This window comes from Esox lucius, chromosome 23 (genome assembly GCF_011004845.1).
Source record: "Esox lucius isolate fEsoLuc1 chromosome 23, fEsoLuc1.pri, whole genome shotgun sequence".
Classification (NCBI taxonomy): domain Eukaryota; kingdom Metazoa; phylum Chordata; class Actinopteri; order Esociformes; family Esocidae; genus Esox; species Esox lucius.
In genome coordinates, this window is record NC_047591.1 from 19,995,404 (window position 1) to 20,010,645 (window position 15,242).

Genomic DNA, 15,242 nt, shown 5'->3' on the forward strand with positions numbered 1-15,242 from the left:
CTGCGGCTGTGATGTCACTTCCTACTGCTCTAAATTGCATCGGTGGCCTTTTTGTAAGAGCAGTAAGGCATCTTGGGGCTGTGCCATATAGCCCATATGCCCTGGCTTAGCACCATTTCCAGGCACTCTGCAGTGCATCGTGCCTATCAACAGCGCTTAGATTTGGTATATTGGCCATATACCCCTTGTGCCTTATGATCACACAATGTAGGAAACACTGAGGCTAACTAAACGCACCCCTGGTTCAGTAAGAAACACATCTACAGTACATGGATCTATGGACACTTCATCACCTTCATCGATAGGTGAACCTGCGGTTCTATCACACGTTGCATTTACACAAGCACACATTCTGATTGGTTTCCCCCGTATTTGACAGAAGATCAAATTTGATTGGTAAGACCAAAAATGTTCCACTGTCAACATTTCATATAGCTCAGCATAGGATGTGTCAGCAAAATGTTTTCCAACTTGTGGCATTTTAAATCAACATTGTTTACAATCAATTATTTTTCAACAAAAAATATTTTTATTCACTGTGCAAAATCTAACAAAATAAGAAAGGATCTTCAGATTAGAAATGCACAGATACGTCAACTGAGAATATTTTGTTATGATGTAACAAAATACATAATTACAACACTATAAAGGATAAAATAGTTTTATTTATAGTCTCATAGTAAAGGTAGGCCTCAACTTTCAAGACAATTGACAGTATGTACAACATACTTGTAATTTCCATGGAATGGAATCAGACAAAGATCAATTTAGTACACACTAATCAGACCCTAAAATGGGAAGAAAAAAGGAAAAATACACACATTTCCTAGACAGGCAAAATGCTATTTTTTTTATATTGGGGGAGTCAGCGACATTAAAGATTTTAATGTGTAATTTACAACACATTGACATGGGCTTCAATTCCATATACTGGAAAGAAAGTGAACTACCTTTTTGACATTCAATATCTATTTTATATTCATTTCATAACTTGAAGGAAAGCTACTTGACAAAGCTGTATTTTCCCATTATTTGTGAGAATACAAAAATGCATAACATTTTTTATAGAACTTGAAAAAACATCCAATCAATGGTATTTAAAAAAAATATCTAGATGCCTAACTTTTACTCAGCCATCTAAATTCATTCACTACTTCAAAGCTATAGGACGAAATACAATATACATTTGAATATTATTTTTTTTCCTTCAATACATTTTCAACAAAGGGGATAATATCTTTTCCTGTGTCAAAATGGAAAAGATTTCAAGTTTTCATCTAACTTTTACATCAATATTTAGCTTTTAAGTATCTTCACATTCTTTTTTTGTGTGGAAAAAAGGTACAAATGTTTTAAAAAGGTACACTTCTCTGACAGAAAGGACGACTGATCTAGTTGTGTGCGTGTCAATTCTAAAACAGGTTCTTATCAAAATAAATCGGAAAGGGGGGGGGGGGGGGGGTATATCTTAGCAGTGCTTGGGGGAGTACACCTCTAATCACTTCATCTCCCACCTCGAAGGGAGTATGTAGTGGAGGGTACAAAACCATTGAGTCCTTGGACCTTTACATAGCGAAGCTGCCCGGTTTTGGCTTTTGGATAGTTGACATTGCTGAGATACGGATGCTGAAGTCAAACAGTAAGAGGGAAAGAGAAATTAAAGACAAAAAAAAATAAACTTTTGCAGGTGGTGTTCTAAATCAGTCATCTACCTCTTCCTCCCCCCCCCCCCCCCCCCCCCCCCCACCAGTAGGGGACGGGGTGGTGTGATGTAACAACGTCAGGATGGACAGATCAGGATGGAGTCCAGAGAAAGGAAGGAGGGATGGAAAGTCAGTGGGAATTAACAGGAGTGGTACCTCCCTGGCAGCAGTACCCTTCCACTCCAGGAGTGGCGCTGTGGGCTACGCTGATCTAACTGGCCTCCGCACGGAGCTTCTTCCTTGGGGCAGGCTGTTCCTCCGGCTCGGACTCTGAACTGGAGTCGGAGCCCCCGTCGAAGGCAGACACAGCGCTGCCTTTGGGGTTGGTGTACAGGCTGCTGTCCGAGGAACTGTAGCTGGCCTGTAGCTGAGTCGACCCTTTCACCTTCTCCAGGGCACGCACTGCAGGTCAGGAGGAGGGAGGACGACCAGGAAGAACAAGGGGAGAGAGTGAAAAACCCAGACCAAAGACAGGGCGCGGAGAGGTCAGATTAGCTACAGGCACACAGCAGCCACTGGGCCCACGGAATCGTTAGGGTTTCACGCTTACGGACCTTGTTGCTCCAGCAGAGCGTTCTGTCTTTTCAGGTCGTCGATGTCCTGTTGGTGTGTGTGGTTTTTCCGCCTCATGTACTGGATGTACTCTGTGGCTTTGTCTAGGATCTGAGCTCGGGACGCCTGTTTGATAGATTGCTGTCAGCAACAAAGGAAAAACTAAAATATGACGCAAGGCAAGGCGGCAGTGTTTTTAATCAACATTTACATTTGCTAACAGAAGCACGGTAAAATACCTAAATCCACCCGAAACCCCCGTGAGCACATCTGAGATTGAGTTCATGGAACGTGTTATGCAAAATGATAAAATCAGTATCAGTAATATTGCTGGCTCTTAAACCTAGCCTGAGTTAACCAGAAATTTGGGATTAAATCCTGAACTATCATGACACACAATGCGACTGGGAACAACTCCACGAGTAACTTCAACCTACACGCACAGATCCAAAACGGACTTAATATCCCTCCTTTTAAAACTTTCTGTGAGCGTTAGGGACAGCACTTTGATCCAGCCTGTCACAGTCAGTCATTCATTATACATTACAGACTTGGTAATGATCTAGTGTACCATAACACACCACAGCGCCCTTGCTATACTGATCAGGCTTATATGGTACACTACAGTTCAACTCGCTTGTCTTAGATACTTCAGTCAATGACTTTCTGGGGTTGGCAGGACAAACCGACTGTTCGAAGTAGAAGCAGTGTTTACAGGAACAAACTAATATTTATTTAAGTAACAGCAGTGCACGTTAATGTTGGTAACATCCTGTGCGTCGTCACAACAATATCTTGTATTCCATGACATTACAGGGGAAATATTGCATTCACACGTCAACAACTGAACTCTTTATCTTTCAAGGATGCTCAGTTTGCGATTCTCTGTTAAGGGAGGCCTCGTTAAAAAGCTGGCGACGTACGCAAACAGAAAGTAACCGAAAAAATGCATGATCATGATTGTGTCACCTAACGGCTGGTTCGATAAAGTACTGCTGTGCCTGGCTGATGAGCTCCAATGCCCTTTAATCTCAGAGATGCTAAAACAGGAAACAAGCAACACATTTGCTCATCAGAACTTCCTGTCGTTAGCATGTGTCCCAGAATATCTGTTTAGAACACACAACAATGGCTGGGCAGCAGGCTATATGTTCTCTGGCATTTGAAATATTAATGACAGCAAACAGAACACAAACCAAATTTGCCCGGGGTATCATATTCAACTGATTTCAATGTCATTAACATATACTTCATTTACCCACGGCAATCTACAATGACCCTTTATAACACTCACTGCCCCCACGCATTCACTCAGAATGGAAATGACACACAGAGTCGTGTATTTAGAGAGTTGGGACATTGAGGTTTACGGCGATAAAATGACATGCCGTTGTCTTACGTCAGATGGCGCGTTGATTCCGCCTGCACTGGTCCCTGCTGAGGGACGAGCGTCGCGAAGGAGTGACGACACCTGACAATTAATTACACGGGGGAATATAATGTCTACAATGACCATTATAATGCATTCACATGACAGAAATATATGGCAGCCATGTGGGCTAATGACGTCAAAATGCTAACAATGTTAACCAAATGCTTAGAATTAGACTCTCAATCAACTCTCAAATACATGCCTCACAACACCAGGGTCAGTTCAGAAAGTAAACCAAAACTCCAAATGTATGCCTGGCTGAAAAGCACCGAGGGGAACTGGCATTTCAGTGCACTTCCTGAATCGACCGGTACCCGGCCCGACTCCGCCAGACAGCGGCAGAACCAGCCTTTCCCTCCCCGAAAGGATCCCCTCCCGAAACACTGCTGGGTTTACCTCTCTACCAACCTTTTCCCCTTGCAGCGCTGGCACAGAGTCCCGCAGGCTGTGGAAGCTGTCCTTGATGTGGTCCCTACGCTTGCGCTCCAGCGCATTGTGGTGTGCTCGTTTGTCTGCCTGAAATGAGAGAGGGAGAGGGAGAGAGAGAGCGACAGGGGCTTCAGCGGGAGACCGGGCGGGAGGAGGACATCCTGGAGAAAAGGGTGGGACACACCGGGCTGGCCTGACGGCAAACGTGGCTGACGCGGGTCACGGTGACTTGGCTGATCGGCACATTCATCTGTAACGTTTTAGTTGAGGCCCACATGGTTCTAAAGTCACTCGTATGGTTCTACGTTCAATCGTTCCCTACAGGATTTGCCAAGTTCTCAGAAAGTCCCCATTATAGTAATGCAACAATAGTTCACCGCTTCACATGGTTCAGCTACGTCGTCGGCACATTGGGCGAGAAAACCGGACAAACCCCATTGCATGTTGCTATGGAAAATGCTGTTTCGTCCACAGTAAAGTCACATACAAACGGTCTCCCTACTGACAGCAAACCCACGCAAAGAGCAGATACCACTGACAACACACGCACCATGTGGAAACCAGAGCTCACGGCAGCGCCGCTAACACCTTCCTCATAGTGACTGACTGGGAAACTCGGGCAAGGCTCCACTCTGGGGGTAGCTGGGTGTTTGGTGACCTAGATAAGGCCCGGGGCTGTGGGGGGTGGTGGTGGTGGTGGTGATGACTAACCCTATTCGGTTGATGTGAGGGGAGGGGTCAGGGGGAAAATGGCAACATTGTGTTTAACACTTCCTCATTTTTGTAGGTTACACCTGACATCTAACTGACAAACTGAAAATCCTGTCACTGTTCTTCCAGCTATACCAGAAACCACTCAATAAAAATGAGACAATTCACTCATGAGTGTGATACGGAACGAAAACGTGAATAGCCTGCCTATTGCTTTAAAAGGCTACTTATGGAAGACAATATATTTCATGTGCTTGCTAAGAACTAAATAATAATTGCATTTATGGTCTTGATGAGTCATCAACATGGTCGGCCTATATAAACTTGAACTAGCTGCCATTCACAAACTGTACTTTCCCCTCTTGCCCTTAGTATCGACTTAAATTCATTCCAGTGCTCTCTTTTTTTAATGCACTCTGAGCATTTGTTAATTTTTCAAAGGCATTATATAAGAATTGGGAATCACAAGGAAACAGGTACAGTGGGGAAAGTTGTGAAGGACAGAGATGGGTATGGTAACCTCGCCCAAAGCGGTTGCAGCCACCCACACAGAGACAAGAACCTGACTGAACTTCTCAAAAAGCCACCCAAGCAAGACGTAATTGTGGGAAGAAATGTTTGCACTTTGCCAATATAGATCAGCAGTGTGTTAACTGATAACCCCGCCCCCCCCCCCAAGAAAATCTAAGTGGGGCGATGGTTCTGGTTCTGGATGCCATGAATGTGTTATAGGCTTCATGATATCAGCACTTTATCAGGCGACTTCACTTTCATTCTTTTCTTAATAATACTGATTTAAGAGTGAATAATCAAAAATAAATGAAATGGCATCAACAAAGTGTGCATCTGTACATGCTCCCATTTGCCACAGGAGCCTATTTCAATTTTACTTTAACAATATGTTCAACGTACCCTAATGCAAGTGTACGGTGTAGATTTGGCAGCAGAGTGCACAGAAGCTGGTGGTTTAAAAAGCCTAAGTTACCGCTGTGCCAATCCCCATCCAATATCAATGTGACTTGTTGGTTTCTACAATTGAGGAGCCCACTATGATTTCTATCTCTGATGCGATCTATTTGTTGTGGTAATAATGTGAGAACAAGACAGAAAAGAAAAATACAGAATGGTTTAGATTCTTTTAAGCTGACTGGTGCAGGACTGTAAATAATGGAGATGCAGGACAGTCCACATAACAAGTAATTAGCCTATTTGCATAAATACTTTATAGACAGAATGCAAAAGTGGAATGCAGCCTAGATCATAGTGGAGAATTATAAAGTGGTGCAGGGAGTAGAATACAGAGTACTGTGCAAATGTCTTAAGCATGTGAAAGTCAAACTAAAGACACTTTTGGTATTGTTTTTTTAGTTGTTGTTTTATTTATTTTTTACATATTAACAACAGCCAAATAAAAAGCTTGTTTGACTTTCAAGTGCCTATGACTTTATCAAAGTACTGTAGCTTGAAAACAGATAAAAGTTCATTTCTCTCTGTGTACAAAGTCAAAGCTGATTAGATTGTAAACAAATAAAAACGTAAGAGATGTTATGGACACTTGTGTCCAGCTGTATAAAACAGCCTTCATTTCATGGCTTTAACCTAATCAAACAGTGTTTTTAACAATAAAACATATTCTAGCCAGTAGCTTATCTCCCATATATTCCAGCCGAACCCTAAAGCTCCAGTACAAGCGTCACATAGTTTGATGCTGATGGGAAAGCAATCTACCTGCTACACCAGAAACGATCACGTGTGTTCTGCCAAACAGAGGCCCGCAGGTTGGCGCCCAGGGTGGGGCCATTTGGATTTCCAGAGGAGGAAGTTGAACTGTCACTAAAAGCACCGTTTGACTTTAATAGCAGCTGTCATTTGTTTGAGGAAGAATTCCTCAGCGCTGATGACAACGCCTATAACAACGGCTACATTACTGAGGATTATTTAATGAAGCAAAAAAATTTTAATAAAAAGAGCAGTTCACAGTTTTGAAGACGAACCAGCTTCCACACCTCCCATGAAGTAGGGCAATAGACAGAAATCATACAACAGAATGTCACAGACATAGGTAACCCCAATAGGACCCAAGTGACGTCGCCTGAACCTCAGCCTGCCAGTAGGACAGCTCTATGGACCGCTGCGGAAAAGCTGTGGTTTGTGGTTTAATGTTGAAGTTGTTGCACTGAAGAATAAACCTGCCGATCATCCATGTGATCTGCCCTCTAATGCAAATCACCTGGAGGCTTAGTCACTTCACCTCTTCAGGTAAAAAAAACAGCCTTGTGAGGAGCCTCTTAATTATTAGAATCAGGTGTGCTAAATTAGAGTTGGAGAAAACCTACTGGACAGTAGATCTCCAGGAACAGGGTTGGGCAGCCCTGCTTTACCTCAATCTTGTAAAAAAAAAAAAAAAAGACGACATTGTCACAAAGTCCTAATACACCTTAATACAACATGTGGTGAAACATGTTCATCAATCTTGAAGCAGCATTAAAATGTTCCAATCTCACTTGTCATCAGTTGACTTAAGATGCATCTCTAGTGCTACTTATATGTAGACTAGGCTTTTAGGACACCTAGTATAAATTACTGGAATAACAATTATCACACATCAATTAAAATGTTATGGCATCGGATTAGACATGACAAAATCACGCCTCGTTAAAAAAAGGAAAACTGTTGTCCTTCCTAACGGTCAACTTATTGAGAAAAACAAATAAATTCACAGGGGGACATTTGGAGGATAGAAATAACATGCACCCAAATCGTCCACAGCGTTAATAGACACCCCAGGCTGATACTTTTACTATTCAGGGCCGATGACATGGAATACACCCACTGTGTTAGATCGACTCAGGAGGAACAAAAGGCAGACGGGCTGGGTTTCACTCACAAACGCACGCCAGGTGCCACACTGAGCTGCGAAAATGCACGTGCAACAGGGCTGGGATCGGTTCCATTCAAGTAAACTAACGTCCACTGAAAAGTACTGAAGATAATTAGTGTGCGCGCACTTCCTTGAAGTGACCCCGTCATCTATAAAAGAAAACGTTATTATTGGAGGTGCAAACAGTGGGTTCGCTGTTCCTTCTACAGCGGCCTTTATGTTTGTTCACCTCACAGTCAAATGTGTAACTGTCACCTTCCACAGTAAACCCTTACAGCCTTTAAGCTTCCAGCACGGCTCATCAGAGATCCACATGATGGCTGCTAAACCGTGTCACGTGTCTGAGGCTTGGTCCAAAACAGACCAGCATCCGCAAAAGCGCCGACAGTAGTTAGACTTGTTCCAGGCCTATTCTCGTTTCCGGTAATAGAGCGGGGCAGCTACCACTCAGGTCACCGTCTGACTCATCTGCGGGCCCGACATATAAAGAAACTATGCCACGAGGAAACTGTCAGAGCAACCAGAGGCTACTGAACAGCTGTTGTTTTGGCTGTAGGAAGGTGAGGCAGAATAACCTGTTCATGGGTTTTCTCCCAGGCCAAGGGAGGTGTCAGACATTAGGACAAGAAGCTCCATGAGAAGTTCAGGGGAATGCACTAAGGTGGTTCAAACAGGCGTTCGGAGCGATGGAATCTGACAGAATCCTAGCTTTAATGATTAGTTATACTGTTGATTTTGTTTGGTCAGTTTCATAGTGGAGAAAGATTATATAAAATATTATTAAATAAACACTTCTAGTTCATGTTATTACTTTGATTAGAATAAATACTCAAGCATAATATTAAGTTATTTGACTTGGGTATTCTAGCTGTACTACAGTGGTGTAAACAGACAGTATTTGGTGGCCTACATACCCAGTATAGCTGCTGTCTCATAACATTTCCGCCTGTATTTTGGTGATAGACCAAAATGAAAGTAACAATGTCAACTCTGGGACACGTGCTTCTCCTCGATAACCACACCTGATTTGACACCGGCATTTTCTCTCATTTCCCTCGCAGCGAAATTCCCAGAATGATGGTTTTGTTTAGACATTTGAGTTCATTTGAAGGCGTGAAGCCAATGAGGAAACAAAAAGACAGTGCTCCAAGCACTCTCTCTCTCTCTGATTCAAATTACACCTTGGAACTTGTGTGTGGAAACAACCTAAGGATCTGTGACAAATCCCAGGCCCTAGGAAGAGTAGCAGTATTGCCCAACAGGTTGGCCCGGGTCTGGGTTCTGGAATGAGGCTCTCCCAACACAGGCTTAATGGCTGCATGTATTCAGAACTGAGAACCAGGTGCCCATTCCATAAAAACAAAATCTGCCTACTTTATTTCAAATAAACATGGGGCGGACACGGCAAGGAAATATTCTGCGAGACGGCACCAGTAGCCATTTTGATTAATTCCTGTTCAGTGGTCGATTAAATGACACATGGTGCAGGGGTTGAAACTTAAGGACTGTGGGCACTGCCTAGAAGGATGGAAGGACACAACGGCCCAGTCAAAAAGACGTGCCATGCGATATTTCAGAAAGACACATTCCACTAAACAGTAGGTCAGTTGACAAAATGTTCTACTATCCCGGCCTGAAATACGATAGCCGCGGGCTGGCTTGATTTTCATTCATGAATGATTTGCATCCAACTGTAGCATTGTAGGAGAAATGCAGGATGGCATTTAGCGAGGTTTACCGAAGCCCACAATATCGTCACACCATCGGTTCAGACAACCAATAGCGTGGCTCTTAATGGCCCTCATTTAAGGTGCAGTTAGGAACCTGTTAATTTCATTACTCCAAAAATAAATATTACATTTAAACGGCACCCCATTTCAATTATAGTGTACTACTTTTAACCATACACAGGCAATACAGAGCTACTAGTGACATTTAGGATAGAAGAGATTCTAGCAGTAGAGTACCGCCTCTCAGCAAAGCTAGGGATTGGCCTGTTGAATGGGGTTAGATTGGTGATGACAAGGCACCGGTTTCATTTACATAAAACAATCCTTTTTAAACTGGAAACACAAGCTTCAAAATGTTGACCAATCAGAGAGAACTGTGTATTACTAGTCATCCAAGATTTGATTCTGGACTTCCCTAGATAGTTTCTACTGTCACTACCAGACACTAGCAATGTTTTATCAAACCTCTCACTCCTATTAGCTTGTGTGGGTGTCTACTTTATAAGTTCTTTCACACATCTTTCACCTTCTCACACTGTGCAAACATTTTACAGCATATTGGTTAAAGCACACAATGTTAGGTTTTACTTGCAAACTGAGAAAATCGTTGTGTATCCCAAATTGTGAACTAATCAGTTAGAATTTTTTTTAAATCAACTTTAAAGGTATCTCGGATATGGGTCACCAAATCACAGCTTTGATACATGACATTTTGAGAAATCCATTTTAAAAAGATCATCCATAAAGAGTGTGTGTGCAAAAAAAGAGTCTATATTCTTCTGATATGGGCGTAAATAGCAAGATGCCGATTTTGGACGTATGATTGTTTTTAATATTCTAATTTGCCATAATTAGGGTTACAGATTCTTATCAAAGAAATATGCAAATAAGGGAAATCTTGAACTATAACTGTACATTACATTGACATCAAATCATTCAGTTAAACGTGAGGTCCATGCGAATTTTTTGACTGACCCGCAGAAGAGAAAACATTATGTGCTGTTATGCAAGTGCATCCAGGTCGTGTATTTTGTCGCCAGTATGCGATGTGACTACGTCATTCATTTTGCCTGCCCGCCAGCAGAACAGTCGGTATTGTAGCCCATCGACTAAAGATGGCACTAATTACAAGCTAGCTGAAAGACAGGAAAACATTTAGCCGTGGCTCCGTGTCTTGTTCCTTCGTGACTTAACAGACGCCGTCGTTAACCAACTAAGCCGATGACTTGGAGGCTTGGAGGCAATAGCCAGTTGTATAATTGTCGATTTGGAAAGGCTAGCACGTGCGATTTAATTGACATTTCAGTAATTTGTTAAAGGCTCATGTAATTATGAACGGTGTTTTTTTTAAAGTTAGTTAAAATGGTCGGTTTTTACGAGGCTCCGCTAGGCTGGTGTTTTGCAGTTTTGGTTTGAATCTAAATATAGCTTTATATCGTAGATTACGTCCGCGAATACATATGTTATACGCAAAAGCAAACCTTGGCTGGATGCATGCACACTGTAAAGGGAAAATCGTAGTTGAGGCACGAGCTAGCTCCTGTTCAAACCCCCCAGCTTTCATTTAACTCTGTGCATCCTGGCTGTTGTTTAGTTACAGCCTCCATATGTGCACTGATCTATTGAGGAATCTGTGGGTAGCTTTGCAGGCTAATAAACAACAAGGCTGATTTCTCGTACACGAACATCAGGAACCCTTTTCTATTCTGCCACCATATCTGTTCCCACCGTGACTTGATACACTAACCATCCCTGTAAGCCTAGCATCTAACTAACAACAGGAAAATCATTTTAGCCAGTTATGATCATGGCATCAATTTGATTACATTTAGAATAATTCCAATAAATGGGATATATTTAACCCTTCATTACGCACCACATTGTGATATCTCGGTGAGTCTTCCTGTAAAGAAACAGAACAGAAAAGTACGATTGTAGCCAAAATTCCATGTACTTGAGCTCGCTAACTTAGTTAGCAACCTGGCAATCCATTTTAACCCCTTAATTGTAGGAACCCCATACAATGCAAATAAAACAAATATTTAGAAAGTGAACATACCAAATTCTGACCCAGCCCTGCTAGCTACTACCTGAGGTATACTAACTAACCTTCTATAAGCTGACAATCTTCTATGTGTTAACAAACTCACTTCCAGTTGCTGTCTAGTCTAACAAACTACCTAGCTAGCAAATAGCTAGCACTCACGGGCAAAAAAACCCCAACGTTTTAATAGGTAACGAACGAACTAGTTAGCCAGTTAACTCAGCTAGCAATGTAACGAAGTAAACATGTACTTACGTCACTATCGACTTCGATATCATCGTTATCACTCATTATTTGGTGAAATGGTGGATTTTAAATGAAAGGGTAGCTAGCTAGCTCACACCAACATGAAGCAAACACCTAACGACAATGCAAATGCACAGACTAGCTACTGTACTTTCTCCCACTACAGCCAAGAACGAAAGAAACGAGATTCAACTCCAATTACACGTGACTTGCCTCCACAGATAGCTACCACAGATAACTGTTCTGCGACACGCCTGTGCGACGCTTTACGTGAGTATGGGACATGTAGTTTTTTCTACGATAATCCTAACCCATTCTCCGTATCATTAGTTCATTTAGTAACTACATTTTCCATGAATGCAATCAATGCCGTGCCTCGAAATAACGTAAAAATAGTTATATTTACTTCGTGGTGTACGCTGGGATGTGTAGTCGGACTAGAAAGAATCTACCTTAGTGTGGCCACGATTGAGACACGTGGATTGCCACAATAACAAGATCGGCCTGAACTGTCAATGCTGATCACTGCCCTTCATTCTTGCTGCCCTTCTGATTTTCATTTATTTCTGTGCATTGCATTACATTGGATAATTTGAACACAATTTATAGAATATTTTTTAGAAATCAGGTGCAAAGTTCTGAACGTTTCCTTGGGCTATTTGAATTGAATATATGTTATTTTTCATCAATCCACTACCCCATCCACATAGATTATCGGGGGAAACAGAGATTATCGGGGGAGCCCTGCCCCGAGCAAATAGGGAATAATCTTGGCTTTTTTCCCCACAAAATTGTGCTCTAGATAAGAAGCTTACACACTGGATTATTTGAGCTGCAGCAACACTGAATCAGAGGGAGAGTTGCATTAGTTCCCCCAGCAGGTCAGGATGGTCACCGGCAGCTGCCAACAACAGCCCCGACCCTACCCCAACCACATACACCATGCACGCTGTAAATCCTGTGCTTTCGGTCTCCCTTTCCCTTCATTCATATCTCAAACCACCCTCCCTCCTGGCCCCTGCTCTTTCCCTCAAACCAGAACCCACCCCAACCCACCCAGATACAGACCTGCTGTGACCAAAATCCTTCAATTTCTCCGATACTCCTCAGCACCCCTCCCCCGCCCTTCTCTCTGCTTAGTGTGCATGCATGAGGCTCTGGGCTAAACAGGGTCACCCAGTTATAGAGGATCTTAGCAGAGCAACATAATATCTCATGTAAAGAGAAGACAACACAAAAGGCCTTCAATAATGCATCCAGGCAGCAATGTTGAACCACCATGCGTTCCAAATGGAACCCTGCTTTGAATATGGTGCACCGCTTGTTTCCGAGGGGCCAAAAAGCTGTGCACTATACTATGTAAGGGATTAGTGAACCATTTAGGGCAGTCTATCTATGTTCTGTGTATTCCATACAAGGGGAAGGAAGACGTGCATTTCTGGACCAGAGGTCCGTGTTTGTGCATGACGCATAACATCTACAAAATGTAGTTGTAACGGTTTTATAAACAGTTATTTAGTTACCAATAAATTCCAGTTGAAATGTTTAGGAATTTAAGAAAATTGTGTATCTCATAAAGAAAATAACAATAACATAGGAGGCCCACAAGAGGGGCAGTGATTTAAAGGCTCGGGTATATCTCAGTTGCAATGGTGCATCCGACATTTCCCTTGCGCAGTCGAAAGTGGTGTGCTCACATACTTCACATTTTTCATATGGACAGAAAGGGGAGAGGGAGTCCCGTTATACCACCCCGGTACAAGCGGAAGCGCCCAACATCTGACCAATTAGTTTTCGAATTTAGCGAAACTAAAGAAAATGAATCACTTATGCGAAATGCACAAATGAATGAAGTACAGTATAGTGGAAGTATGAATTCACCTGAAGCCTCAACCTCGCCATGCACTTCTCAAGGACAGAATACATGTTTCACATTGCTGCCCAACTGGTCAGATGCTCGAACTACTGGGCCATAACGTTTTTTTTACAGAAACCAATCACACCGTAGCGGCACTAATGAAGCATTGCGTGCCATTATCAAGGAATTGTTTTACACCTTTGATGCCAAAAGTCCATGATTTCTGTAATGATCCATTTTTTTATTGCCGGGTGTGGCGGGGGGGGGGGGGCTGGTCTCTATGCAGAGCTGAACCGCCTGGCTGAGGGAGGCTGATAGAGGATGAGGGCATGACTGAGCAACACAGACAGACAGAGACAAAGAAAGAGGGAGGCACTGGCCAAGAGACAGACATACAGACAGACGGATGTAAACTGCTGGATTGGCTGACAGGCAGCAGACCAGACAGGCAGGGGGAAGAGGGTGGATGAAGGTGAGAGTAATTAAAAGCTGGCAAGTTTACCACGCCTCATAAATTACATATAGGTTGATCAATCCATTCGGCTAATGTCCAACGGCCAGAAAACCAGGGCTACCTACCCTCCCCTAAACGCTCCTGGCAGTAGGTGGTGAAGGTAATAGGTGTTGGTGATCTGCTACTGTTGTCTGGGGCATTACTTATGCATGGGGGGGAGGGGGAGGGGGAGCGTGGACAAAGTGGAATGGTATTTTTATTTTTAATGAACCCATTGATGATATAAATGAGACCTTTAGTGAATAAAAAATTGTGAGGGGGAAGTGGGAGCAATCTACAAAACAAATGTTTTTTTTGTTTTTTTTTGTGGCAATCCAGTACAGAAGATGAGAAAATACAAAACATACCACTAGATGGTGCCAATGGACCCTCATCCCTGTCAATTTCTCTTTTTGGTATATTATGGTGTGATGGGAACCAACACTGGACAGTAGAAATGTATAAAGCCCTTTTTGCATCAGTAGTTGTCACAAAGTTATTTTACAAAACACACAGCCTGAAATCCCAAGGAGCAAGCAACAAATGTTAAAGCACAGTGCCTAGGAAAAACTCCATTAGAGGGGTCGAAATTAGTACATAATAATTAGTAAATGCGTGTGGGCTGTGTTCAGTCTATAAAACCTAATCTAGGCAATAACAATCCAGTGACTCCGGCCCCGAATGACATTGGAGAGATGGCATCCCAGTGGCGATGAGAGCCTACCTGGCAAGACAGCAAGGGTGGACAGTATCAAGCATTTCCGTTCACCTTCACACCCCTGGGTCCAACTACACTTAATCATAGACCATGCTGAAGAGATCAGACTTTAGCAGACACTTGAAAAAGTTAGCAGAGTTTGCATTTCTAACCTTCATTGGCAGATAATTCCACAATAGTGGAGCTCTATGAGAGAAATAGCTGTTTGTTTAGAAATTCTAGGTACAATTAGAAGGCCTGCATCTTACGAGCTTAGGTTACGTGTAGGTATGTACGGCTGGATCTTTTCAGCAAGGTAAGTAGGAGCAAGTCCATGTACTTCTTTATATGTTAACAATAAAACCTTAAAATCAGCCCTAACTGGCAGCCAGTGTTAAGAGGCTTGTACTGGAGAATGTGTTCACATTTTTTGTTCTAGTTAGGATTCTAGCAGCCGTGTTCAGCA

General features: G+C 42.7%; 1 protein-coding gene across 12 annotated transcripts; it reads right to left on the minus strand.

The window, feature by feature from the left end:
• Positions 1-1,204: 1,204 nt before the first annotated feature.
• max (myc associated factor X) lies at positions 1,205-11,945 on the minus strand. 12 transcript variants are annotated; one of them, NM_001303821.1, is given in 6 exon segments: positions 1,205-1,456; positions 1,763-2,105; positions 2,258-2,381; positions 4,084-4,203; positions 11,315-11,341; positions 11,738-11,945. In NM_001303821.1, coding segments are annotated over 5 exon segments (498 nt in total). In that variant the 5' UTR covers positions 11,774-11,945; the 3' UTR covers positions 1,205-1,456; positions 1,763-1,914.
• Between the last annotated feature and the right edge of the window lie 3,297 nt (positions 11,946-15,242).

What these genes read in the sequence shown, in the direction of transcription:
- max (XM_010894206.4), bottom strand. Translation starts at nt 11,773, where the DNA reads ATGAGTGATAACGATGATATCGAAGTCGATAGTGAC. An exon ending in GAATCAACGCGCCATCTGAC is followed by an intron (nt 2,397 to 3,654) that starts GTAAGACAACGG and finishes TGTTGCTGACAG; the next exon opens with CAATCTATCAAACAGGCGTC. An exon ending in CGCTCTGCTGGAGCAACAAG is followed by an intron (nt 2,106 to 2,257) that starts GTCCGTAAGCGT and finishes CCTGACCTGCAG; the next exon opens with TGCGTGCCCTGGAGAAGGTG.